General features: G+C 44.4%; 1 protein-coding gene across 1 annotated transcript; it reads right to left on the reverse strand.

Moving 5' to 3' along the window:
- Nucleotides 1-1,680: 1,680 nt before the first annotated feature.
- On the reverse strand, nucleotides 1,681-27,619 carry LOC119386489 (uncharacterized). Its single transcript, XM_049413948.1, has 8 exons — nucleotides 27,348-27,619; nucleotides 17,910-17,980; nucleotides 16,132-16,228; nucleotides 10,400-10,491; nucleotides 9,866-9,945; nucleotides 3,510-3,697; nucleotides 2,065-2,120; nucleotides 1,681-1,783 (listed from the first exon to the last, which is right to left on the reverse strand). Exons 1-7 carry the CDS (start codon nucleotides 27,538-27,540, stop codon nucleotides 2,107-2,109), a joined length of 735 nt encoding a protein of 244 aa, XP_049269905.1. The 5' UTR covers nucleotides 27,541-27,619; the 3' UTR covers nucleotides 1,681-1,783; nucleotides 2,065-2,106.

Raw genomic sequence — 27,619 nt, forward strand, 5'->3', positions numbered from 1 at the left:
AAACGTCGCTCGAGCAGCTACGAACTTTTATTTTTAAAGAATTGGGGATGTGTGCACTACGTTCCGCAAAGCATGGCACCACGAAGCTGGGTGATGCTCAGCTCGTCGTGCTGCAGCACGGAAATGAATGCCGGCGGCAAATGTGCGCAGCGCGCTTGGCCGAAGAAGCGGCAGCCAAAAGACGGCGACGGACGGACCGCAATACGCGCAAAGCTTGCCACTCTGAATGTGTTGAAGTCAGTGTCCCTGTGCCATAGTGTAAGAAACTCAGGCGGTTGTTATGGCGACGGCTCGACGGCGGCGGCTTGTATACGATTAGCACAGGTGGCCCAAGTTTTTTTTCGCTTTAATAGACGTCTTACTGCCAGTTTTAACAGCTTCGCTAATAAAGAAGTCATAGTTTCGCTGCCAAGGCGAAGCAATCACTACAATGGGAAATAACTGGAATGTTACTTGGAGCTCACTCCTTTAGCAAACGCGGCCGCTGCGGCGAGCGAAGTGACCTTTCGGCTCTTTATGGGTTTAAATCAAGCTTATGAGAGCAAAGTACGTACAGAGCTATGGATTATCGTTTGAACGCCATGTTAAATGGTGTACACAAAAAGCTCGCCCTGAGTACACTGCAGGATGTATGCGTGGTAACGGATAGACTTAACGCATCCTGCCGTGAAGCGAAGGGCTGCAGGTTCAAATGCACACTCGCGCGCTTCCGAAAAATTTTCTGCTGAACTATTTTATAGAATAGTGGATAGAATAATGAAGAAGAAAGAAAGTACGACTTTCGTTGGTTTGGCACTGTATATTTTCACCAATGGTTAGTCTGGTGGACCAGACTTTCGCAAAGTTTACTTTGACAAAGTCATTGGTAAAAATATGCAGTGCCAAACCAACGAAAGTCGTATTTACGTTTATATATATATATATATATATATATATATTGTCAGGGAAGAGAACAGAGACATAGACACAACGCCTGTTCACTAGGCCAGCTGTTCTATACTGCTCCTTCGTCGCTGTCTTCCTCCCCCTTACAAAAAAAATTGTAGCCAGTCTGTGGAAATTCTGCAGACCACCAGTCATCCGGCAAGTAGACTAGGAAAAGAAAAGTGACAGACTTTCTGTAACCCCATGTCACCTTTCAGCGGGCAATTGGAACACCCTTTCTGCAGCAAGTCCGCAGAGCCCGAGTAGCCACAGGATGCAGCTTGTCTGCAGAAAGTCTGTTGCCGAGATGCAGCTTGTCTGCAGAAAGTCTGCTGCCAGTATGCAGCTTGTCTACTGCAGGGATGCAGAATATGTGAAGACGACTGACAGACGTTCTGCAACCCCCCGTCACCTTTCAGCGGGCAATTGGAACACCCTTTCTGCAGAAAGTCTGCAGAGCCCGAATAGCCACAGGATGCAGCTTGTCTGCAGAAAGTCTGTTGTTGGGAGAATCTGTAGTCCAGCCATTCTAGCATTCAATGAAATGAAATGGTATTTTGTGTTTTTTTTTATTTTTCTCTGGTTGGTTTTATGTAGTGTATGCCAACACACAAAGCTAGTAAAGACAAAAACAATACCCGTATGAGTGAGTTCTGACTAGGGCGACGCACTTCCGGCCAAGACTGTGCACCACAGAGAAGTTAAATGACTGATTATGCATTCGATGATTCGTACTTGTCCTCAACTTCTTCCTGGTCAGCAGTGGAGGTGCTTTGCCTCGACCCCATCTTCTGAAGCATGGAGCCTAGGCTCCTCTTCAGTTTATCGTCCGAGCATTTATATTTCAGGCATGTATATTCTGTAAAAGAATGAAAATTAATTTTAGGGACATCATATTAAGTCATATGCACTGGGTTTTCTGGTAATCAAAACAACATAGCTGGATTAATCTATGTTAGTTTTATTATCATGTGGAAAGTGCAATGTAATGCCCACCAAAGGCAGGCTGGTAAGATTATTGCAGGAGCAAAATTTTTTTCACAAAGTCGTTAGCACTTTTTTGGTGGCAATGGAAAAGTTCAAGGTAAACATGAAACTACTCAGGAAAACACTGCATAGACCATAATGAAGCATGCCCACCTGTTTCGAGGTGAAACATTTGGTGCAGTACGACCCCTTTTGTCAAGAATGCAGCACTGTATAGGTAGCCACGGAAAGCCAATATGACAGCAATGTCCATGCATATAAAAAGAAACAGGACAGAATGAGAGAAAGCGTTAGTGCTGACTTCAAATGCAACATTAGGAAAAATCAGAAGACATTTAGGAAGAGAAAGAGTTACATGGAGCACAGAATAAGAGCAACTAACTCCCTATATATCTCAATCTAGGCAAAGTGTGGTACTGTTCCACTGGGCGCGTTATAGTTTTGACAAGTCATAAATTGCAGGGAAAGAGAAATGTAGTGCCAAGCAAGGAAAAACAAAAGATTACATATGGAATGACGCAAACAGGAAACTTGCAGACATAGAACACTTATATCAGGATTTTTTGTTTGTTTCCAACAATTTCTAAAAATATGCCAATGTAAATACCAGTACTGCCTTTGCAGTGAATTAAAAAAAGCGTGTGCGACTGGCCACTACACATTGGGCCTTTACAAATGTTTTGCAAATTGCTTTCAAATGCCTTAATGATGCATGATGTGATGCCAGAATTGTAGCCATTTTTATCCAAGCCATTTTTAGTTAAGGCCGATTCTGTGTGACCAGCACAACATACAGTGCATGGCACTCAAAATGTGTGGCAAAAGTTAGGCCACTCGCAAGACAACCTCAGTGTTCATGTTTATTGGATTGCTGAAATGTCATGCATTTTGTTACTGATTAACTATTATGGCTTAATTAAACAAAACATGCAACCTAACATCTTAAGTTACAAATGATAATTATTTCAATTCTGAACAAGATAGCCTTGAGCTACGTGATGCCTGCTATTTTAAGGAGTCATGAACGACCCCTCAGTCTTGGTCAGAAAACACATCCTTCGGAAAACAGCCACTGCTATGAACAGCTCAGCCTAATTTTGCAGTCGTGTGCAGCAAAGAGTTGAGACTCGGAGCACGAAGTTGCCATTTTCTCAGGCGCCCTCTTTTCACAAAGAGGCCCGTCCTCACCCTCTTCGCTAGGCGGGGCACCTACTGTGTGATGTCACGCGGCAGACAGCATGCTATTGGCCGATAGCTGACATAAATCAAAAGCGGCGTTTGGATGAGATGCGCTTCTTGCCATGGGGTCCCGCCACTTGCCGGCACTGCGCTCCTCAGTCTGCTAACTTTACACCGTAGCCACATTTGCGCACACGAATCACAGGGAGAGAGCGATCGCATTTCAGCACGCGCACAACACTGTTACACAACACTGTCCCAGAGCATAATTGCGATTACAAATACATTGAAAGTATGATTCATGAAACTGACATTTTTACGATTTTTTTTTGCTATTTTAAGCCCATCATCTCCCCCTCCACATGAGAATCGCTAATAATGGTCACCCATGTGTTTAGGTATCAAGAACATTGACCTACCAAGGACTGCAGCCACCCTCTTTTGGTCCAATCCAGCTTTCGCTGGCTGGTCTTTGTGGCTGTTGGCCTGACGGCCAAACAGCGTTTTGTTCTCCAGCTCCGCGTCAGTGAAGAGAACACGCAGTAGAGCCCTTGCGAACTTGGAAGGGGCGTCACGAAAGTTTTCCTCAATCCTTGTCAGAGTAGCCCTTCACAACAGGACGCCACCGCCAATATTTTGGTGCTGCAATAACAAAACGCAGGTATGTTGGCAAACTATAACTGCGTAGAAGTGCAGAACACAATAAAATTTAACAGCAAAATGCCTTATTTTGGCTTGTTGACAGAGTCGAAGCAGGCAGTAGTGTGGTAAAGTAACTGTTACACAGTGCAATTTTGTGGAATTTCTAAATATTAAGGCATTATTTGGAACTCAGCCACACGTCAGTAAACACTGCTCTCCTCAGCCACATTCTAAGTTGACAGGGTGCAGGCGTGGCCATGTTGGTAATTCATTTCACTATTTTAGCACACCGGTAAACAGGACATAGGACAGAAGAACGACACGAACACAGTGCTATCTTCGAACATTTCATCTATTCCAGTAGGCGTCGCACCAATAAATAGGCAGAGGACACACAGGCGCATTTGGGTGATTCCGCGAGAGATCGAACATGCCTGTCCGGTCGCAATTTTTGTTTTGCCTGGGTTTTTTATATGTTATGTGGGCACATTCAAAGTGCACGGAACCGAAAGTTTTATTTCCAAGAAACGCTCCCAGCGCGCCAGAAAAATACTTGAAGGTGGCGGCGCGGGCCTCCTGTTTTTGCTCGCTGCAATGTTTTTGGATTTCACGGCCGAATTTAACGCGAACCATAAGTGATGTGTCGAAATTTTTTTTGCTGGTTTTAATACGCATTACTGTGAATTACATCCATGCTTTTTCTATGCCGTCCTCAAAAAGAAGAAAATATGAAAAAATGACAAACACGGCCGAAATCAAAAAAGGGTCCTTAGTTTGAGGCGGCTTGGCGCCTTTGCCATTTCGAACAGAAACTTGAAAACAATCTCAACTATAGAAAAGAGCCTTTGCAACATTTATACGGAAGATCATTTTCCTACGAGCAGCGCGAAAAAAGAAAAAAATAGTTAAAAAAGCGAGTTTTTTCAAAAAACTACATTTTCAAAAAATAAAATAAAATAAACTTCGGTCTCAATTTTAACGACAATTTTTTATCGAAGAGCGCTTATGTCTGTGAACACACGGTTTTAATATTATATGTCCTCGTTTGCTTTGTTTACGAGATATAACTGGCCAAAATGACCCTTGCAGTGTGTGCTCCCTTCAGTGCGACTGATGGTTGTCATTAGCTTGCATTGCACGTAAATCTAGTTTTAATTATTTCCCTGCAGTAAAACTTTGCTCTGGTATCTTGTCGTCAAGAAAAATGTATTCTCAAACTTTAATTGTGTCTAGCGTGTGCGGGGGTGGGCTGCTGCCGCTCTGTAAAGGGCTAATGCGTACGCAGTTTGCAGCTTACAACCTCAACTCACCCTGCCAGTATTCGCTAATCAGAAGCACGCGAGACACCGCGAACACATGGTTTAGGTCACTTTGTCAAAACTCTCCTTGCACACAGAATGAAGCATCTGTATGCAGCGAAGGCCAACTTAATCTGTAACTAAGTGCCACAATCAGCAGGCGCGCTGTTATGCAGTTGTTTTCTCACTGCCTGCTTGCTTCCCTTCCATTACGTGCATTGTACGCTCTAACCATCTTCCCCATTCGACGCACACTGTGCCTAAACAACATTTGTAAATAGTTAGCTCAATCATTTCCGTGCCGTTTATTTCACTTCCCGCTATCGCATGTTTTCGGCGTCGCAGATAGCGTCTTCCTGTATCATCTCGACCTTTACCTCAGCGTTTCAACAGTCAGAAAACGTGTGGTGCAGCATGATTAAGCCATGAGTGGCCGAAGCTGCCCAATTGATGATGTTTTGTTGCCACTTTACTAAAGTGCTTTCCCACGTCGAAGACAGCAGAGGTCATTGGTGGCGCCAGACGGACATTACCCTTAGTTTTGACAATGAGTGTGACCTACAAATTATTACAGCCCAAAGCGCTTAGACATTCTTAGTCATAAAATGTTAAACCGTGAGCAGTTCTGGAAACGCATTCATGACAGCTGCGCAGATGTGAGATAATTTGTGTTGGCGCCGTTCAGTATAAACGTTTCGGCTTGCTCTAGGTCTAGCTGTTCACTACACGCGATGCGCGCGGCCCATGGCTACGTCCGATTATTCTGTGCCGATTATTCACGCGTTCACAAAAAGAATATTGCTGAGGAAAACATTTTTGTTGCGCAAATTTTTTTCTTTGCTCTTTTTGTTGTTGCCTACCTCCAGAAGCTACTGTCATAGGCTGAGGATCTTCGCGACACCTGCGAGGTCTGCTAGCATTGCTTTACGCTCCTCAAGGAAAACCTGCCTACATCTAACCGCGATGAGGTAGACGAAGCATTTCTTCAGGAAAAAGAAGGTATTGATATCTTGAACAGGCGCGCCCATCTTTCCTCTGACGATTGTAGGCGAGGTTGTAGGCTGCAAACTGTTTACACGTTAGCCATTTAGAGGGCGGCAGCAGCCCACTTTTGCACGCGCTAGACACAAATAAAATCTGAGAACACATTTTTCTTGACGAAAAGCCACCAGATCAAGGTTTTGCTGCAGCAGCATAATTAAAACTGAGCTTTACGCACAATGCAAGCTAATAACAACCATCAGTCGCACTGAAGTGAGCACACACTGCAAGGGTCATTTTGGCCAGTTATATCTCGTAAACAAAGCAAATGAGGACATATGATAATAAAACCGTGTGTTCACAGACATAAGCGCTCTTCGATAAAAAATTGTCGTTAAAATTGAGACCGGAGTTTTTTTTATTTTATTTTTTGAAAATGCACTTTTTTGAAAAAACTCGCTTTTTTAACTATTTTTTTCTTTTTTCGCGCTGCTCGTAGGAAAATGATCTTCCGTATAAATGTTGCAAAGGCTCTTTTCTATAGTTGAGATTGTTTTCAAGTTTCTGTTCGAAATAGCAAAGGCGCCAAGCCGCCTCAAACTTAGGACCCTTTTTTGATTTCGGCCATGTTTGTCATTTTTTCATAATTTCTTCTGTTTGAGGACGGCATAGAAAAAGCATGGATGTAATTCACAGTAATGCGTATTAAAACCAGCGAAAAAAAATTTCGACACATCATTTATGGTTCGCGTTAAATTCGGCCATGAAATACGAAAACATTGCAGCGAGCAAAAACAGGAGGCCCGCGCCGCCACCTTCAAATATTTTTCTGGCGCGCTGGGAGCGTTTCTTGGAAATAAAACTTTCGGTTCCGTGCACTTTGAATGTGCCCACATAACATAAAAAACCCAGGCAAAACAAAAATTGCGACCGGACAGGCATGTTCGATCTCTCGTGGAATCACCCATTTGTATAAAAAATGAAAACAGAAAGGACTTGCAAACAAATGAATATCTTGGGTTATAAATTGTTGACAATGTATTTTAAATATCATGACAGCGGGATATGATGAAAGAGAGAGAGAAGTAAATTTATTTGGTCCAGTGGTTTAGGGACCAGGCCCCTGCCTTAACGTCGGCCAGTAGCCCTTGGTACCTGGCAGCGTTTTCGGTCAGATGGATGGCCCAGAGTTGCTATTCTGGATCTGAGCTCAGTAGTACAGCCTCCCATTGCTCATCATTAATGATTTTGCGGCCCTGCCGAGACGCCTGAGGGCAAGCACACAGAATGCGTCTCAGATTTGCCCGTTCCTTGCATAACTGGCATAACAGACAGTGGCCCGAAAGCAATGACATATTTCAGAGCACATCATCCCGCAGACAGTCATGCTATTTAAAATCCATTGTCAGCAATATGTAAACGAAGATGTAAGCCCGTTTGCAAATTCTTTCAGTTTTCATTTTTTGTTCTTTACAAATGCACCTGTGTGTGCTGCTTTTCAGCCTATTTATTGGTGCAACGCCTACTGAAAGGAACCAAATGTTGGAAGCTAGCATTGTGTCCATGTCGTTCTTTTGTCTTCTGTCCTGTTTAACAGTGCGCTAAAACAGTGAAACATATTCTACACTGTCTCCCTTCAGCTCATGTGCTTCGCAGCTGGCGGCACATCCACAGCTTCTGAAGGCGTGCATTATCCTGCGAAGATATTTTCATTTACTTCTGATTGTGAGTGCAAATGCAAGAAAATTAGTAGCGTCGTCTAGCTTGTTGAACCAACATGCACCTCAGTGTTTCGTTTCTCACCCAGCAGAAACGGACACTGAACCCGAATACATGCAGACAGTGTTTGACCCTCGTAGCACAACGGCACGGACAATACCTGTGCACCACTGCCTTGGCCGCCAGATTCCTCTAATTACCAGAAGTATGTTACTACTGTTGTAACTGATAGCCGTCATTTGCCTTAATATTGGTAGTTTGTCATGGTTAAATTACATGCAACTATTACTTCGAAGTTGGAGCTTGCATTGTCATGCTCTGACGTTACATCATTAATGTCAAAGCAGGATTGGAAAAAATCATCATATTACAATGCCACAAAAATTTTTAGCTACAGTCGAATACTGATATAACGAATACCGCTACAACGAAATTTCGGCCACAACGAATAATTTTCGATTCCCCATCAGCCACCCATAGAAACAATGGAAAAATGTCTCGTAACAACGAATACTTTTTCTCGGTATTTCCGCTTCAATGAAGTTTTCACTAGTGTGGCCACATCAAAAGACCCGTGCCTTCATCGGAGACATACTTTGTGCCACCACACGCACATCCCGGTAATTTTTTCACCATTGAGACGCTCGGCGATAGATCGTCCATTCACCATGACGATGCCGGTGGGTTTTATGCGCGTGCAAGCCACAGCAGAATCGGTCAAGAACTTCCACCATGGTTTTTGACATAGCGCTCAGAACGAAACTACAGCTCGTCGTCGCTAGGCTTGCGATCGCAAATGACAAGCACGGCGTTATGAAGGCACGCGCGCTACCAACGACATTTTGCCACAACCACTGCGAACATAATGCGCTCGTGTCAACGCAACCATGGGTGACCACGAAAGTATGCGCGCATCCAACGTACGCGCACAGACTCAAAACAATGATGTGGACAAAAACTGCAGCAGAGGTAATTCTAGCCACCCTAGCAGAGCCGATCACGGTTATACAGATAACGACGCAGTTTGAGGGCACATGCACGGCCAGCGAGCAGATTAAAAACGGAACTACCCTCTGCTGTCGCCGCTGCACACGAAACCACGGTGACAGCTAACATTCATAGATTCTATAAACGTGACCGCGGTCCCTATCGTCGCGATCATCGATGGTGAATAAGCTCCGAAAGTAAGCAGCTAACACATCAAACGATTAAAGGCAATGAAGTCGCAAAACTGTCACTCGCTCATGTCACATCGCTCAGTGCGGGGCTTCGGCGCTTGGCTTTCAGTCGGCCTGTATCGAAGCTTTTGCATGCTCATTCGCGATGCTGCGCGCTCGGCACGCTTTGAGGTAGCCTGAATATGTATAACCAGCACCCCCCGCCCCCTCACAAAATGCTGGAGATCGAAAAAAAAAAGATACTCGTGTATTGACACATGGCCGCCTTCTTTGCATTTTGTGAAGCCGTGCCGTGAAGCCAACTTCCGCCTACGAAATTAGAACCAGCACCCTGAGTTTACCCCCAAATTTTGTATATATTTTGTGCGTGTTATACGTTCACTCGGTATGCGGCCAAGTACATCTGAGTTAGCGAGAGTGCAATGCAAAAATTAATGCATGTGCTGACCGGGACCAAAGAACGAGTAATATTAATAGTCAGATTTTCCGAACTTTTGTGGTAATACATGAAATTTCGCTGGAACGAAATTCCACGATTAGATTTTTTTCGCGCGTCCCGTCAATTTCTTTGTAGCGGGATTGGACTGTATAACGATTCCCGTGAGAGCGAATTCATGAGTAAATATCAGGCGGTTAACACAAGGCACTTAAACTGTCTTAATTGCTAGCAAAGTTCCCCTAACTGGTGCACTTGACAAGATTTATGGTCCTTTGAATTAGTCACTAAATAAACTGGCTGTGATTTGGTGGTGACAGGTTGGTAAACGTGTTGCACACCCCACATGCATCGAGCGAAGCTTGATAAGGACACCACTGTGATGACATGAATAGTGGTGTGCGGCCATGACACCACAAAGAGACTGGGAGTGAGACAGCTGGTGCTGATGACTACTGTGTAGCGACAACCGAAGATGGTGATGGTGATTGGAGAGATCGCAGACGGCGATAAAGACTCACACCAGGCCGCTGGCATGCTGAACAGCCAGGAGCTCGTCCCAGGCTGTCACGGCACGCCTGCGGCCTGCTGTACCAGCGGCCTGGTGAGAGTCTTCATTGCCACATGTGATCTTTCCAATCACCATCACCAGCTGTCTTGCTCCAGGTCTCATGGCGTCACGGCCGCACACCACTATTCACATCATCACAACCACAAAGGCATGCGAACAAACTATGAACTGTTTTATTGACCGGAGAACGTCACTTAAACAGACTATCAGAAGAGAACTGCACAGATATAAACAAACACACCAAATGATAGCACACGTAACCCATAAAAAAAATCTCTGCACCATAAAGTGATACTGAAGCATCACTACACAGCTATTACCTTTTGTCTTGATAAAAGTTTCCAAAACTTCCCAGGCACACATGTTCTTGCTGTGCCCTAGTATCTTAACCTGATGAAATCATGCCTCACATCCACCATCTAGCCCCTCAAACTGAACCAACTAGCCCCTCAAGACGTCCTGACCTGAGTAAACAAACTCTTACCATGTTCTCTTGAGCCTGTGCAGGCGTTGCTGGCGCAGAAGCTTCAAGCTTATTGACTAAACGCTGGAGCTTTTTGAGGATTTTGGAAGTATCTGGAAGACAATAGTTGGAGAAGTTTAAGAGCAAGCATTTTGATCAAGGAGTACATGTACAGGAGCACCGACTGCTAATGAAGGAGCTTTTATTGGTGCCCGATAGTCAGCTTTGATATTTCTGTATAGTTTACGCCACCGCACATTAGTTCCTGCCCAGTCTGTTCTCTGGCTAAGGGCGCACGGTAAGGAACATTTTTTTTTAAATAGTCACTTTCTTTTTTTTGCGATTTGGTGTATTACATTGTGCATATTTTCCATATTTGTGCCTCTTTTGGAAAGTCCTTTATGTGGCTGAAAATCAGCTTTTCAAAAGAAAGTAGTGACTGAACATGCACCCTTCTTATCTTCAATTTTTCCAAAACTTCCCGTACGAAAGCCAGAATTCTTGTACAGAGCCACCTGTATATAAGTGGTCGGGTAACTTCTAAGGCAGCCCGAAGATGCGGTGCACCTTTTTATTTGCATTCGTTCTTCAGAGAGCATCTGTGCAATACCTTTATCTCTTAGCTTCAGGGGCAGATTATCCAAGGTTCAAAGGGTTCAAATGAACCGGGCCCTCCGGTTTTAGGGGGCCCCCCAAGGGACAGAAAAAATGGCCGACCTCGTTGTTTTGTTCGAAAAAGTTTAACCCTCCTGTTGGATTCCCCTGATAGAAACAGATTATCTATTTCAATAATCAATATAAATGCTTCTAAGAGGTTGTTCGTTGCATGACGTGCATAATCTTGAAGTCAGTTCCCAGTTCTGCAGTCTGTGGTAAAAACCTTTTACTCGCCCAAGACCATGCATCGTGTACAGGGAAGGAGCTGATCCAGCGGATGGACACATAGAGCAGCCTGACGAGGATTTTAGCAGCTACGCAATGCGAAGGAGTATAGAGAGTGGTTCCTGTTTGAAATATCGTTTAATGCGCTGAATGAAAATAACCGGTAAGAAGCTGACGCATAGGTATGCTATATTATGCTTTTATTATAGTGTAAACAACGCACCATGAAATAGTTGTATGTTAAGGAACTTCCTCATTATGCAAGGACTCCGAAGGAGTAATGGTTTGATTCTTCGCTTCTGGCATTGCCGTTCTGTCTTAATTTCTGCTTGGTGGTTATACTATAGGGAAAGTTAAGAGACCATCACTTGGTAAAGGTTGTGCACAGGAAATATCTACAACATATATCCACTATCTGGCCGCCAGCAGACCATCACCGCAATTGCTTGAGCGTTGTGGTGGGGATCTTCAACCGACCATCACTTTTGAACTTCTTTTACGCAATGCCCTGCATAGCACGTGCAACCACGGGCGTCTCAGGTGAACATGATGCTTCTCCGAGCCGTCCGGATGCGCGCAGCTTGTTCGACATCACATAACACCGCTGCGGCGCTCAACGATCCGCGAGGCAGCACGGCTCTTATGACGCATTCTTCGGTTAAAGAAATTTCGTGCGCCTTCACGCTCTGGAGCTCTGTACTCGTCGTTGTCACTGCAGAACAATCGGATATGCTGACCTTAAAGGTAAGAGCTTCAAAATTTACATTCGTGCGAGTATTGGAAACAAGTGCAAGCGTATTTCTTATATTTGGGCACTTGGGCACTTTAAGATGGCTAACAGGTACAGTGTGCACGTTTCGTGCGAGAGTTGCAGAGCTTCTATTTTCGTTACTTTGCAAAGATTGAGGCACTACCGACATCTTTGCGAGACCCTTAGTAATAGTAAAATAATATTCAGTGGATTAACATTTGACTTTTATTGCGAATATATTATTACACAATGACTAAGTAGGTGCGTTTGCTCTTGTGCTGCTTCCGTCATTATCAACTTATTTTATGAATGAGCAAGTGCGAGCTTTTCTTACTAACTTACTCAGAGCGGCCGATTTCGCCAAGCTTCGACACTTTGTGCTTTATTTTTGCCACCTTTGGAGCCTGTCGGTCACCATTCATTGGAATGAGCGAGCATCGCTGTAATATTCACCTGAACCAGAACGCTTGAGAATGCAACCCGTTGCGAAGATATGTGAACCACAGTGATATAGAGATCTTATTGTAAAGTCAATTCCGGCTGTATCGTCTTATTCTGTGCACTTCCTTCATATTGTAGACAGATCCAGATCATGTCGAGAAAGTAATCGGTAGACAGGAAGCAGCTAGCAGAAACCCAAACTACGCGATAAACTAAATCTTGTCAGTGAGTTTATCGCCAATATCAGATTTCTTCGGTAGCGTTTCATTGTCTTGTTAAACTACCGTAATGTTACTCACAAATTTGTTTTGAGAGTATCCTTCATTGTCGCTCTTAGTAAAAATTATTTCTAGAAAAGCACACTTTGAATAAGTTACTTATAGATCATAAACTTGGCTTGCAGGTTCTGTTACTGTACCATGCCACGGAAAAAAGAGTTCTCTGGCGCTCGAAAGCGCCTTTTGGCAACGGAGAAAAAAAAAACACCTCAGCGACACTTTAGAAAAAAATGCCTAAGCTTTCTGTCTATTTTGCCAAGACAGAGCTCGGCCAGTAATCCGTCGACCAGTGAGACCAGTGAAGGTGAACCAACAGACCGTGCGCTCAGCGAAACTGTTTGTTCCGAAGCAGGCACAAGCGAGGCGCTCTCTTCAATGGTTTTAAAGGCAACAACCTCAATGAGCATGGTCGGGGAACCAACTTCATCGCACACTGCGATGAAGCCCAGTTCTCCAGGGACGAGCAGCCCGACTGAGACAGATCAGCCATTGCCTGATGAGCGTCCTTGCATGTCTATGAATCCCGTGGACTGGTCTCCTCTGCGCGTAGCCACTGTCAACTTTTGGGTGGCACAAACCCAGGGTGTCTGTGAAAATGCTAGAAACATGCGGGGTGATTACTCCCGCTCGAAGCGGTACTTTCAGCCAACTGACGCGGCACCGAAGGGCTACCACTGCCACTTCAATCAAGAAAGGTTCTATGCACCAACGGCGAAGCAGTCTTGCGCGAATGGCTGCTGTACAGCCCTTCCAAATGATCTGTGTATTGCTTTCCCTGTACTCTGATGTCATCGGAACCAGATGGGTTCAGTTTATGGAACAAGGCATATGCAAAGTTACAGACACACGAGGAAAATGAGTGTCATAGACAATGCGTGCTTGACCTGTGCAAGCGACGTTCTCTCAGAACGTCGGTCATTCGATCCTTTGAAGAGCGGTGATGTCGATGTCAGAGGGATGTTAGCACATTAATGGCAGTCACGCGTGTGTACACTGACATGGTATATAAATGTGCCTTCTTCACAGAAAGTAAGTCAGCGCCTGTCGTCGTCTGTCTCCCTTTTGTGTTCGTCCAAACATTCGCGCTGTTTTTCCTTCCTTTGAAGAGCACTGCTCGGAACGGGCAACTTACTGGATAAATGTTCTTCACCGCGTAGTTGCAGTGGTAATGTTCCTTGCAGAACGAGGGCTCTTTCTCTCGGAGGATCCAATGATTTACTCGGGTCTCCTCAAAATGGCAAGTTCCTTGGGTGTCTTGAACTGATCGCGAAGTTTGATCCTTTCCTTGCCGCCCATATAAAGAACTTCGGGAACATTGGACGTGGCAAAACATCCTACCTCTCCTCTCAACCATTGTGGAAGAGGTTGCAGAAGCCCTCGGAGCTGAAGTCCGAAAAAAAAAAAATCACTTGCGCGGTTGCGAGTGCCAAGTACTTCTCTCTTTCAGTTGATTCTACACCTGATTCGAGTCACAGGGATCAACTTACAGTGGTCATTCGCAACGTTGCTAACGATGAGCCTGAAGAACATTTTCTGGGATTTTTGCCCATAACCAGTCACAAAGGGGAAGACCTCGCGAAGAGAACGCTCGACCTCTTAGAAAATCTTGAAGTTAACTTCCAAGACTGTCGTGGCCAGTCATACGACAACGCGAGCAATATGGCTGGAAAATACTCTGGCATGGAAGAAACAAACACTGTGCTTGGACTGCACTTCTAAGTGTCGTATGCATTCCTTCTTTTCGTCTAAACTTCTCGCACAGTTTAGTCTTCTTTCAGTATGATCCAACGAACGAGACGAATCTTAATGCTGTCCATGCGTCTTCGTCTCCTGATATAGTTATTTATTACGATGACAATCTCTCCACGTGCTCCGCAAGAAAGAAAACGCCCAGGTGATATTAAACACTCCGGGGAGGCGAAGAATAAATATGGCTTGTGTTCTTTGCAGCTAAATCTAAAAATCGTCAAGTCTCAAGCATGACCAGGTGACAAAACGGGAAAGAAAGGGGGCGGGGCGAGGGGGGAGAGGCCCCACTTATTTTTTCTAACCGGGCCCTCCGCACTGTTAATCCGGCCCTGCTTAGCTTCATTACATACTGTGTCTGTCATGCTTGTCGACGTTCAGATGCTGAGGATGAAGAAGGTCTCCAGCAAGTGTAAATTTCACAGCAACCAATACAGCTGTCTTGTAAATGAAATGAATGCCAGTGATGTACTGAGGTGCTGAACGCTGAACCAGCAAGCTCTTCCTCGTTGCACTTCTAAGTCTTTTCATGAAAAGCATGCCTCAAGGAGAATTGCACAGATTTTGACAACGAATATGCTCTAATGGACATGAATATCACTTGTGATGTAGTTAGACAGAATTATGCATGCAAACTGTGCAGTAGAAGTGTTGAGCTAATCGGAATTGAGTTTCCGAGTATTTGCTGTCTTCGTCTAGGCTTCAGTCTTGAAGCTGTGTATGTGGCATGAGATGTTAGGTATCCAGCTGTTTTTTTTTACTTTAAACTCTATTATCTCAAAACCATTTGTTTACTACTTAGTTACCATTATTTCCTATGTGTTCCAAGATATCCAGTTGTTTCTCTTTCCTTGTACTCTGCGTAAGTGCAAAGAACTACTGTACCAATGTTGAAGTTATGCACATTAGAGTATTTGTGCAAAAAAAATTTAAAGGCACAAATTAACTCAAAATTTATGTCCTAGTAGTAAAAAAATCAAACAAAATAATATTAGCAAGATTTGAATTAATCTGGTACAGTTAAAAGAGCACTAAATTTGGGAGAGAATGATGTATGCGTTATGTTACTAATTTCATATACTGCGAAAACGGCTCCTTAAATGGTCAAAAATGCATGGGATGTATACAGCTGAACCTGTGCCCTTAAGACGTAGCTACAAAAGCTCACATTTTATATTACTTGTCACTTATCAGTGCCCATTATTGTTCATTGTCTAATAATAATTTTTTTTCTCTCTCGCTCTTTTTTCTTCTCCTCCCCCCCCCCTCTTTTTTTTGGGGGGGGGGGTGCGTGGAATACAGGGTACAAAACGACATTTCACCATAGTGTTCCGCCCGGCCCCCATATCATATCAAGAAGGTGCCTCCTGCGCTGCCCCGAAAAAGATTGCTGCCTAAACCCCTGCGTTTATCCAAAATCACGATATGATTATGTGAAATGCCATAGCGGAGGGCTCCGGAAATTTGGACTACCTGGGGTTCTTAATCATCTGCTTCAGTTTAGGCTGCAGACACTGGCACGCTGATGCTGGCTTTTTGTTAAGCAGGAACTGCTTATGAATTGCAGCATGAAACTCTGCTATAGGAGAACAGGAACTTGCTAGGAACATCACAAGGTATTTTGACCACTGGTATGACTAATGAAAGGCACATACCAACTAGATCTTTCTGAGCATCCAGTGACATCTTCAGAGCAGCATTTTCCTTCTTTAGCTCTTCAACTTGGGATACATGCTCACAGCACGCATTTATCTGCAAAAAATTAGTTGAATTGTAAAAAAGCAACGTCAATTCATCGTGAAGGTGTGAAAATTACATGTGTATTCTGCAAGAGTGACTCTCTTAGACAGACACACTGCTGCATCTGCACTGAAAAATCTGTGACGGCTCTAACAAGAAACCGCAACCAGTACATTTATGTCCAAGAGGAAAACGCCACAGTGATGCATCACAGCCTTTACCCATGTAAAGATGAGGTGACTGAACTGCTTGTGCTCAACAGTATTGTTAAAGGAGTGCTGACACAACGATTTTGCATCTTGTTTCTTCTACAATAAGTAGCTAACAACCCACTTATCAGGGATGGAAGCCTCGCACTTCTGGAATCAACTGCTGCAGGTTTAACTACTAGCGACGGGAAGATTTTCGTGGTGCCATAAAGAACCGTGTCGAGAAACATCAGTTCTCAGTGCCTTTAAATATCCTAAAAATAGTGCACACCACCCAATGGGTATATCATGACATTTGGATTGGAATTTGATGATTATACCAATATTCTTTACAGACAGGCTTTCTACGACAACTTACTGCAGAGTACATAAACAAGTTTAAAGGAGTACTGACACGATTTTGAAGTGCAGCAAAATGGACATTTTTGGTTTCCTTGGCATGTAGTGTTAACGCTCTCCCCACGCCGCAGCCGGGAAACACGTATAAAATATTTTAGTTTGACTTTAAAGTTTTCATCTCCCAGCATTGGCAAGGCAGCTTCACTGCCATAGACAGTGCTATGACGTGTCAAGACAGCTCACTAGGTTTGCTAAATCTGCATCCTGCATGCAGCCTTAATCACGAAAATCGCTGTCGGAGGAGCTGGACAACAGTTCACTCATCATGAACCACGTGCGACTGATAACAAAGGACAGCAGGTGCATGTTTCGAGAGTTGCAGTCTGCCCGTGATGTCACGGGAAGACTTGAACGTCACTGCGAAGCCCTCCTCTCGAAACTGAAATCGCAGTTTTAAAGTACTGGTATTAAAAATATATTCAATACATTCCCAGGCACCACGGCACTCTTTTTAGGGTTCTCGTCACTCGTGTTTTCATTTAGAGCAACAATCAAAAAAATATAAGGTTCGTGTCAGTACTCCTTTAACTACACAGAATGGTCCTCATGCGTACCAAACAGAAGAATGGGGACAACAGTAGAGCAGGAAAGCACGATTGTGAAGCACGAAAACGGATACTAAAGAGTACTTAAAAAGTTGCAACGTCGATGGGTGTTCCTGCTTCTAATATACCCATTCTCTGGAGAAAGCAAAAGCCATAGAACTGTGGATGGATGGCTGATAGGATCAGCCATGGTGATTTATTATTTGTTGTTTGATGATATTAGTGTGCTTGAGATTTCATTTCAGCATCACAAGCTAGGCGAAGCTAACAAAGGTTGTTGTTTTTGTGCTATATTAATCGCAGTTGCACAATTGCTTTTTAACTGCTCTGAATCGTTCAAGCACTCACTTCCTTCATATCAATAACCACTATGATGGAAAGAATTGTGAAATTCTCAACAGTAGAAATTTATGAACAGAGTATTTTATTACTAAGCATTAAGGCAAGTGTGTCGCTCTAACAGACACTGGGGACCTCGAAGCAGTTGCCATTGCCACTAAGCAAAGTAATGTTTGAACTCCCCTGCCAATTTGCACTTACCGCTGACGAAGGGCTACGTTTTGCTTGCGCTGCCAGTTTTGTCCTTTTTCGTTCCATTTTGTCAGCCTCACCTGCAGATACAATGCATGTTTGTTGCACACACCTCAAAGGACCAACACTGATAGTGCTGGGCCACATGAAATAGTGCAACACTTCGCGACCTCACTTTTCGTTCATGGACCAAGCACGGTCTTGAAAGACAGAGATAAATAGAGAAAGGAAAGAAAAACAAAGAAAAAAAGACAGAAACAGAGAAAATCGAAGGAAGAGAGAAAAATATATAGACAGGCAGAGCAAGATACCGAAAAAGAAAAACAGGAAGCAAGATATAGTGAAAGGAAATAACGAATGAGAAAGATATAGGAGGAGCGAGAAATAGAAAGCAGCATACAGAGAGAGAGAGAGAGAGAGAAAGCGATAGAAGCAGACAAAAGAAGACAAAAACAGAGATCAGACTAAAAGAAAAAGGAAGTTAAGAAAGACATCGAAAAATAGACAAACAAAGCAGGCCACTCAGCTCCGCCGTTACTTAAGGCTCGGTACCCATAGTGCGAAGCTGCATTAATTTTTTTTTTTTTTGCTTTCTTGCTGTAGATACAGGCCGCTCACGTCTGCTTTGAAATTATTTGCATTGCCGTAAACCTTAATTATGTCGACATTTACGATGTTGGACGCCTAAAATGTGTTTTTCCTACCTATTTTTGGCGCCTAAAACGCGCTTTTTTAGTGCCTGAAAATCCGGCCTCTCTGATCACAACCAAAAGTGCCCGCGTGACACCGATATAACGATAAGATATAACTATAATATAAACCAATATAACTGGTTTATATTAAGTAATGTAACGATAACATATAACGAACAATGCGTACCACGGATGCACACATGGAGTACCTCATTGGCAGCAGCGTAGACGCGAAATGAAGCGCCCACTTAATAGATCTAAGTGCTTGTGCTGGTATAGGCCTCGTGCGCTGCTGTTTCAAATCGGACATGCAGCGCCACTGCGGCGGCTGCTGGCGAAATGTCCCTGTTCCCTCCGCCAGACGCGCCTGGCCGCAGTAGGATAAACATGGCATCTAGCAGCGCAAATGTGTCTACGCGGCGAAAAAAATCGAATTCTGTCTACTGTTGCGTGTGCGGATGCCACAACAGCTACAAAAACACGGCCGGGAAAATGCCGAAGGTTCAGTTTTATCATTTTCCTTGGAAATCGTACGAGGCTGACCGGCTGCAACGCTGGATCGCAGCTGTTCGGCGGGCTCGGTAAGCAGACGCGTCCTGTCTTCGCACGGTTTCTGTCGCGTTCTCTCAAAGTAACATTAACACACTGTTGGTTCTCTTGTTTTCTTTTATTACTGTTAGCCCGAATGGAGATTTGTGGCTACCAGTGAAGCGCAAAACAGTCATCTGCAGTGCCCATTTTGTCGGCAACAAAGCGAGCACGATTGCCAGCCATCCAGCCTATGTACCAACTCTGTTTCCGCCGTGTTACAGAAGAAGTGATGCAGTACTGCCGGCTACAAAGCTCGACAGATACAACAGGTGAGTGATGAAGCTTACCCGTGAAGTGGTCATAGTCGGCAGGGGCGTAGCCAGAAATTTTTTTCGGGGGGGGGGGGGGGGGGGGTTCAACCATACTTTATGTATGTTCGTGCGTGCGTTTGTATGTGTGTGTGTATATATACGCAAGCAAAATTGAAAAATTTTGGGGGGGGGGGGTTGAACCCCCCCAACCCCCCCCCCCTTGGCTACGCCCCTGATAGTCGGCTGTGAAAAAATCGGTGCGATATTACAGCTCTTTACGACATTTAAGAATAGAAGAACAGATAGCTCAAAGATCATGTCGCGCCTCAGTGGAAACTGAAATTGTATTGTAGTATTCATTAAGCGTGCTAACAGCCATATTTCTACGCAGGGTTCGGCAACGTCAACGTCTCGCAGTGCTTCAAGCGCCTACATCCATGAACGCGATCACGGCGACTGCGGATTCCTCTGAGAACTCCTCGACTGACCTTGCAGACGAAATGATTTCATCACCGGAAGAAGCAGGCAAATGCACATCTGTGGTAAGCAAAAGATTCATATTTTTACAACTTTTTCAAGAGATTTCAGGCATGATGTTTCTTTTACATCATTGGCTAGCCAGGAATTTTGTATGGGGCACGCCTTTAACACAGAATAGGTGCTTTCTTTATTGTGAGGTATGAAAAAAGAAAAAAGAATAAAACCTCGGCCCGCACCATAATAATATAGCAGGCAACAGAATAGGTGCTGGGTAGACAGCTGTTACACACCCCCTTCCTAAATGACTAGCGGGCGGCCGCCCCCCTTCCACCCCCCCCCCCCGACCCCTTGCGCACGCCTACGAACACTTACCCAGATGTGCCATCCTCTGGCCACGCCCCAGTTGTAAGAGTTTGCTGGAAGCACTGTGTTGTGACTGATATCACAGCGTTTGGAGGCAATTCATTTCATGCATTGAAAGTCACAAGTATTCGATCGCGACTCCACTTTAGTAATCTGTCGTTGCTCACTTGTTTCTATCAACCAAAATATTAATCTTTGCTTGAGATCAACGCAACATTTCGATGTGTTCAAGTTCTTCTTGAGCACTTAAAACAAAATTTGGCATTATGCTTTTGTATAACGTTTCAGATGACCCAGACAGATGCAGATTTTAACGGAGGTGTTTGCACTCTGTTCCTTTCCGTGGCGGCAGAAGGCGTGGCATCTACTCAAGTTTCCCATGCCAACACAGTTGAGAAAAGTATACAAGCAAGTGCCTCCGTAACATCGACAGCCACTGGACCAAACGAGCGCAGTTGTGTATTTTTGGGGTACAACTCTCTGATACAGAGACAGGATGCTTTTCGCGAACTGTGTGGTGTCAACGCAAACGTCTTTGCTATGTTGTTGTCTGTGCTTTCATCCATTACGGTGAGAGAGGTGGATGTGCCAATTTCTCAGAAGTTGTCCTTATTCTTGATGAAGATGAAACTAGGGATTTCATTCGCCAGCATTGCAGTGCTTTTCGGCCTCCATCGCACAACAGTTAGCCGCATATTTTACTTTGTATTAACTAATCTGTTGCATGCAATGAAGAAATGGATACCGGAACCATCGCTTAGAGCTGTACAAGCCACAATGCCCTCATGTTTTAAGTTGCACTACCCGCGCTGCCGCTACATAATTGATTGTACCGAGCTCCGCACGGAAGAACCACCCACCACAGAACAGAAACGTGCCCTGTTTTCACACTACAAAGGTGGCTACACTTTGAAGTTTTTGATAGGCATATTGCCAAATGGAACAGTCACCTTTGTATCACAGTCGTATGGTGGCCGCACCTCAGACACTCACATTACGCTGGAATCAGGGTTTCTAGATCGTGTAGGGCCAGGAGACGTTGTTTTAGCGGACAAAGGTTTCCCTGGAATCAAAGCACCCGCTGAAAGCCAGAAAGGCATTATTGTGCTGCCGCCATTTTCTAAAGGGAATGTTCAGTTTACCCATGAAGAATTAGAACAAACCTACCATGTCGCACAAGTGCGTATACACGTCGAAAGAGTGATACAGAGAGTGAAAATGTTTGGCATAGTGAATTCAAGGGTGCCAATTGAACTGATTCCTCACATGACAAACATTATGCGTATGTGTTGCATTCTTGTCAATCTCCAGCCGCCCATTATTAATGAGCCAGGTAATCCAGACACGGAACTTGTTTGAATGCTCATGTTGACAAATTTTTTCGCCCAAAAACAAGCATTTTGAATATGCTTGGCCGAGGCTGACTTGACTGAATGGTCCTCTACCGTGCTGTAAACCTATCTTTGAGCAGACTTCTGTTGTGCGCAGATGCCGGGATAAGACAGCGCGCGAAATAATTGAGGCTCGGGAAATTGACAAGGCAGGTTCGTTGTGCGTAAGCGCTCCTTCGATCTTATTAACAAAAAAAGCCGGCAGATCCCACGCATTGTGGGAATCGATGTAATGCGAAGCAGCCAGCAAAGAGCTGCATACATCGTCTTGTATGTCATTGAGGAAAATGCGTGTCATGGTTTTCATGTTAACTCCTATTATTTATGTTCGTCACACAGTAACGTCTCGCAATACCAACTTCGGGGTCGATCAAGCTAGAGAAACGGCCGCCAGCGCCCCATGAACGTGGCACGCAAGTCATGCTGTACATGACATACGTGTCATGACTTTCATGTTAACTCGTGTTTTTATGTTCGTCACACAGTCACGTCGCGCAAAACCAATTCCCGGGTAGATCAAGCTAGCGAAACGGCCGCCAGCGCGCCATGATCATGGCACGTAAGTCATGCTGTACATGACATGCGTGTCATTATTTTCATGTTAACTCGTGTTATTATGTTCGTCACATAGTCACGTCACGCAATACCAATTTTGGGGTAGATCTAGCTAGCGAAATGGCCGCCAGCGCTCCATGAGCGTGGCACGTAAGTCATGCTGTACATGACATGCGTGTCATGATTTTCATGTTAACTCGTGTTATTTATGTTCGTCACACAGTCACGTCGCAAGATACCAATTTTGGTGTATATCAAACTAGCGAAACGGCCGCCAGCGCACCATGAGCGTAGCATGTAAATCATGCTGTACATGACATGCATGTCATGATTTTCATGTTATGACTTGTCATTTAGGTTCGTCATACAGTCATGTTACGCCATACCAATTTTGGTGCACATTCGATGAACCAAGCGACCAGGAGAGCACAAAGTCGTAGGCGGCTAGATAGATAGATAGATAGATACGCTCAAAGTCGCAGAAGTTCGCTAAGAAATGCTTCGCATTTAAAAAATTTGAATTTTTGTCATCACGTAGGGGATAAATCTTATGTTCTGGAAGAGATGACGCAGTGGCGCACGTGTTTGTGGTAAGGGCTTTTTTTTTTATTGATCTGTTATTTTTGGGAGATATCTTGTCTGATTTTGATCGTATTTCATAAATAGGCAAGCTCGCCCAAGAATAAAACTGTTAGTTGAAGTCAGCACTCTGTCCCGTGTCTTCCTTGTGTTAATCATCTGGTTTGTGCTGTATTTTACCCATGAACCTCTACCGTGCTTAGTGATGATGTTTCCAAAAGAGAAATTCAGGTTGTTCGCTCAGTGGCTATGCCAAGTTTTTCTGCAATGTTGAGCTGCCGAGGATGATGGCACATACACTTTGGCTAGTGGGGAGTCAGCACAGCAGTGCTGGCGTAGTGTTTTTGTGTACCGAGTCAGTACATGTGATGAATAGCAAATAAAAATACATGTTAAAGCACAATTTTCTGCGGTTCATTTCAGTTGCACGCACATGTTGGTACCTGCACGTGAGCTCAGACTGGAAGGTTCTCAAAAGACACATGCATCACTGCAAGTCTAAAAAATGTCTTGTCTTTTTTTTTCAAGGAAAAATATTTGTACAACAGTCATATTGACACAAAACTGTGAAAGTAAATATCCAGCACAATATTACTGCCAAGGTGTGTTGATAATCCAGAGCATAAATGACACGCATGTTTCTGTATTAGTTTTTAATTGTATCACAGTGCCCATATTCTTGTCAAGGTACAATGCAGAAACTCTTGTGCAGAAATTAAGATGAACATTGCAACACAGTACAAGTGAAGTGGGACCACCATTCGTACACTGTTGTGACACATGTCTAAATATGTTCAGAGAGACAAAAAATAACACACTAGAAAGACAATTGCATTGGAAGTATTAGCACAGACATCTCCAATGCACAGTCAATTATGTGCCAGTCTGTTGTAAGCGCACGAGAGTACTTGTTTGAAAGTATTGCAGGAAACCACAGCACGAACATTACCAGTTATTAGCAAATACATTACTGTGTATTTACTGCATTGTTAAGGTGCACATGAGCTAACTAAAGGTCACTGCGGGCACTAACTAGGCATCGTTGCACGAGAATGCTACAAAGGAATACTGACAAATGTATTTTTGCCTAGTGGACTTTGCAAAAGCATAAGCTAAAAGCTCAGGATCAGGGCTATGTGCTCTGCCGGGACACAAAAAAGTGCAAGAAAATAAATGCCATGAAACAGTGACTAGGCTACTATTTATCACAGGTGCCCGTGTACTCTGCAATGTCAATACTGCCGGGACTGGTTGCCCCCTGTCGGCTAGTAGCCTTAACGCATTAGTGTGCGAAAGCTCGTTATGTTGATCCACATCATGCTGGTTGCGGGAATCTCTCCAGTGCACCAAAACACGGCTTCAGCTCTTCTGCTTTCCCCAGACCACTTATTAGTGGAAACATCACCTCGTTTGTCAATTGTGGTATCAGTCTTAATAGCAATATGACTAGAGCTGGGGATCTCAAGTATGTTGGCCCCAGGGACCCTGCTAAGCTCCAATAAGTGTAAAGGACCCCCCCCCCCCCCGTGGTTTCATGCAAGCATTTTTCATTTGGTCGCTACAATCACGTGCAATAAGTTCAAAGGCAAGGTTATATAGAAAATGTAGTCACTGACATATAACTGAACTCACTTTCCTTGCACCAACAAATGGGTGTGAGTAATGAAGGTTGCTTAGATTAATCACACTGTGGGTGTGCAATCTAATTGACTTAACGAGTGCGGAACCAGGGAAAATTTATCAGTGGCTCGTGGAACCCTGAGGAATGGCCTGCGGAACCTGCATTTCGACGAAGGTGAAAGAGGCCCGTGTACTGTGCGATGTCAGTGCACGTTAAAGAACACCAGATGGTCAAAATTTCCAGAGCCGACCACTACGGCGTCCCTCATAATCATATCTGGTTTTGGGACGTAAAACCCCAGATACTATTAAAAAAATACTATGGCCTGTGAAACTTACTTTGAGAAACCATGGACTAGAGCAATATCACAGGTGCAGTACTCACGGATTCAAACACATCAATTTTTTTTAGTATAACAACTTGTATGTGTAATTGCTCGAGATAACCATGTCGTGTTGCGACGAATCTGGTCTCTAAAGGTAATGTTGGCTTTGATCTACGCGTTTCAGTCGAAATTACGTCATTATGACCCGGACTACAGTGGAAACGAAAGTATGTGCGTTACTTAGCCCTAAATTGTCCTGTTTTAATCCATGAGTACTGTACATCACATTGCACATAAAAGAAGCAATATATGAGAACGGTTTTAGACGCGCTTAACTATCTCACTCAACAAACGTTCAAAATAAAAGATCTCAAGCTTGGGCACATATTCTGCCAGGAATTCTTCGTCACGTTCTACGCATACGGTGACGCTTTGCTGAGATGAATAGACATGAAGAAGGGCTTCCCCGATACCTAGAATGTAAAGCATAATCATCATCTGGGAATAATATTGATGCGTCTTCTTCAGACGAAGTTGCCCATTCACATAGTGGATGTACGGCACGAAGCTTGCTTCCTTTTCATGGTCGATGAGTTTCTGATCCTTTAAAGAAAATGGGCACTTTATCTCGACCAGACACATTGCTCCATTTGAATCTAAAATGCCGTCTGGGCTGCAGCATAGCCACGGTTGCTCAGGGTGGATGAAAAGACCAACCTGCGAATGAAAGAGTGGCATAAGTTTTAAGCTTTCTGTCAAAATTTGCATGTATATTTACTTCATGGATGACAGTGCCAAGTGCGGCGGACAGCTCGGCTCTGGCTTCACTTTCCATTTGCTTTCCTGCACAAAGTATCAATAAAGGACGACACCACTGTCAGCACCAGTAAATGTTTCTCAATTAAATATCCGTGAGCTTCTTTCCTACAATTTAGCACACTAAATTATCTAGCCCATGTTTAAATTCTAGCTTACCATAAGAAGTTGCAGCTGATGTAAAGAACCTTGGCCTCGCAAGGGAGCTTGCAAGGGTATCAAAGTTGTCGAGCCTGGTTTTGATGCGATGTGCACTGCTGCTCGTTATCCGCAGACGCCGTTCTTTGTGCCACCTGCGATAAGGTATGCTCATCAGTAAAATAAAACACAGGTGGATGCACCAGGATGCGCCAACAAACCTTCCGACTGATGCTTGCCGCCTTGTTGCTAAAGCAATATCAACAGCCTCATCTCTGCTTTTGGCTGTCACACTCTGATAGAAGCATTTCTCCTTTGCTGAGCATGTGGATAACATGTCACGCTTTTTGAGCCTCAGTGGCGATTCGGTGGAAACTTCAAACGTATGGTGAACCTGCCGCTCATTATCAAAATTTTGTTTACGAGGTCGCAGTGAGACCTGTCAACTTGCTTGGCAGCAACAGCGACGACAGCATCAGGTGCCTCAATCGCGCTGCTTTCTTCAAAATTTAGCACATGCCTGAAAGCGCAGTTCACGTCAGGAAACTGGCTGTGCATGACTGTCGGGCTGAAAGGCCTCACGATGGGCTTGATGCTGAGACGACCTAGATGAAAAACAGTTGCATATGTTTAAAAAGATGATTCCGCAAAATGTAAAGAGACTCTCACACTTACTCGGGAAAAGTTCGGCGATGGTCTGTTTTGTGTCCAGACTTGGGCGCGTTGACGGCTTCTGCCAAGCGCACGGCAGGTCGGTACACGACGTGTGTTGTTGTTTGTTTACATACACGGCCAGCGCCGCGCCGTGCTTGCACCAGCCACGGCATCCAGCCTTGCAAGTGCAGTAACCTCGAAGAATCTTCCTTTCATGCGCTGATAACTGGTGGAAGAAAAGTACACAGCCTGTTTATGCCCACGCAGATGTGTTTCCAGACAATCCACACAACAGAACCAGCCTTCTCGAGTGCGCAAGCCTGAACTGCGCAGCCGAAAAAAAAAATAGGAGAAAGGTTTCATGGAAAATAATCGATCACTGCGTACTAAGTAATGCGGTCATTCGACGACTAACACCGCTGCAAAACTGAGAGACAGACAATTCAGGCGGTCTTTTTTCCGCTGCTAATGTGTCATTTCAACCATCACAGCTTTCTGCTAATGCGCGGCGGCGGTACGCCAGGCTGGCGCTAAACAGTAATTACTATCGCATGCCAAGAAAAATGTTCACTCAGACACTCACCTCTAAACGCACGTCGTACTCAACGATCTTCATCTGGGCGACGCATTTCCCGAAGATCTCGGACGGGCCGACGGCACTCAGCTCTTCTCTCACGCTGTACACGTGGTTAGCGGCGTACAAATCGTCCCCGCGAAGCAAACTGCTTCGTTTGAAGTACTCTTCAACGTTTGTAAATCGTTTGTAGCCGCAAAATAACACACGGCGCTCGTTATGCGATGTCATTTCCCCGCACCGACGTTCTCCGCGCCCAACTTCGTGCTGCGCGCCGCGAAGGGAACAAGGACAAAATGCGCGATATGGCCGCATTGGCGCTGCGCCACCCGGAGAGCGGTGGCGCCATCAAGTGAGCGCACGAGGACTATCAAGATGAATAAACAATAAAATGTGGTGGTTTTCACCATTACTTACCAGCAGCAACCAGATAAGCGTCGCATGGCGCCTCGTTGTCTTTCCACAATATTTTGAAGGTTTTCCCGGTCAACGTCTCTACAACCTTTGTATCTTTCATTATCGATGTCGCGGTCGCTACATCTGCCATGGATCTTGTTGGATACACATCCCACTCCTCGCTGGTTGCCCATTTAACAAGGATATGTGACATTTCGTAACACTGAAGCAAATATTTTCAATCTGCAAGTCGATGGAATCGGATGAGACCGCACAAGCAGCACAAGGACGAA

The sequence above is a fragment of the Rhipicephalus sanguineus genome, chromosome 3 (assembly GCF_013339695.2).
Source record: "Rhipicephalus sanguineus isolate Rsan-2018 chromosome 3, BIME_Rsan_1.4, whole genome shotgun sequence".
NCBI classification, from domain to species: domain Eukaryota; kingdom Metazoa; phylum Arthropoda; class Arachnida; order Ixodida; family Ixodidae; genus Rhipicephalus; species Rhipicephalus sanguineus.

Bases quoted from the DNA above. Each gene is read 5' to 3' on its own strand.
- LOC119386489 (XM_049413948.1), bottom strand. From the start codon at position 27,540: ATGTCACATATCCTTGTTAAATGGGCAACCAGCGAGGAGTGGGATGTG. The intron at 17,981-27,347 runs GTAAGTAATGGT...TTGTATCTGCAG, and splicing joins CGCTTATCTGGTTGCTGCTG to GTGAGGCTGACAAAATGGAA. The intron at 3,698-9,865 runs GTGAGTCTTTAT...CCTGTTGTGAAG, and splicing joins CAGCATGCCAGCGGCCTGGT to GGCTACTCTGACAAGGATTG.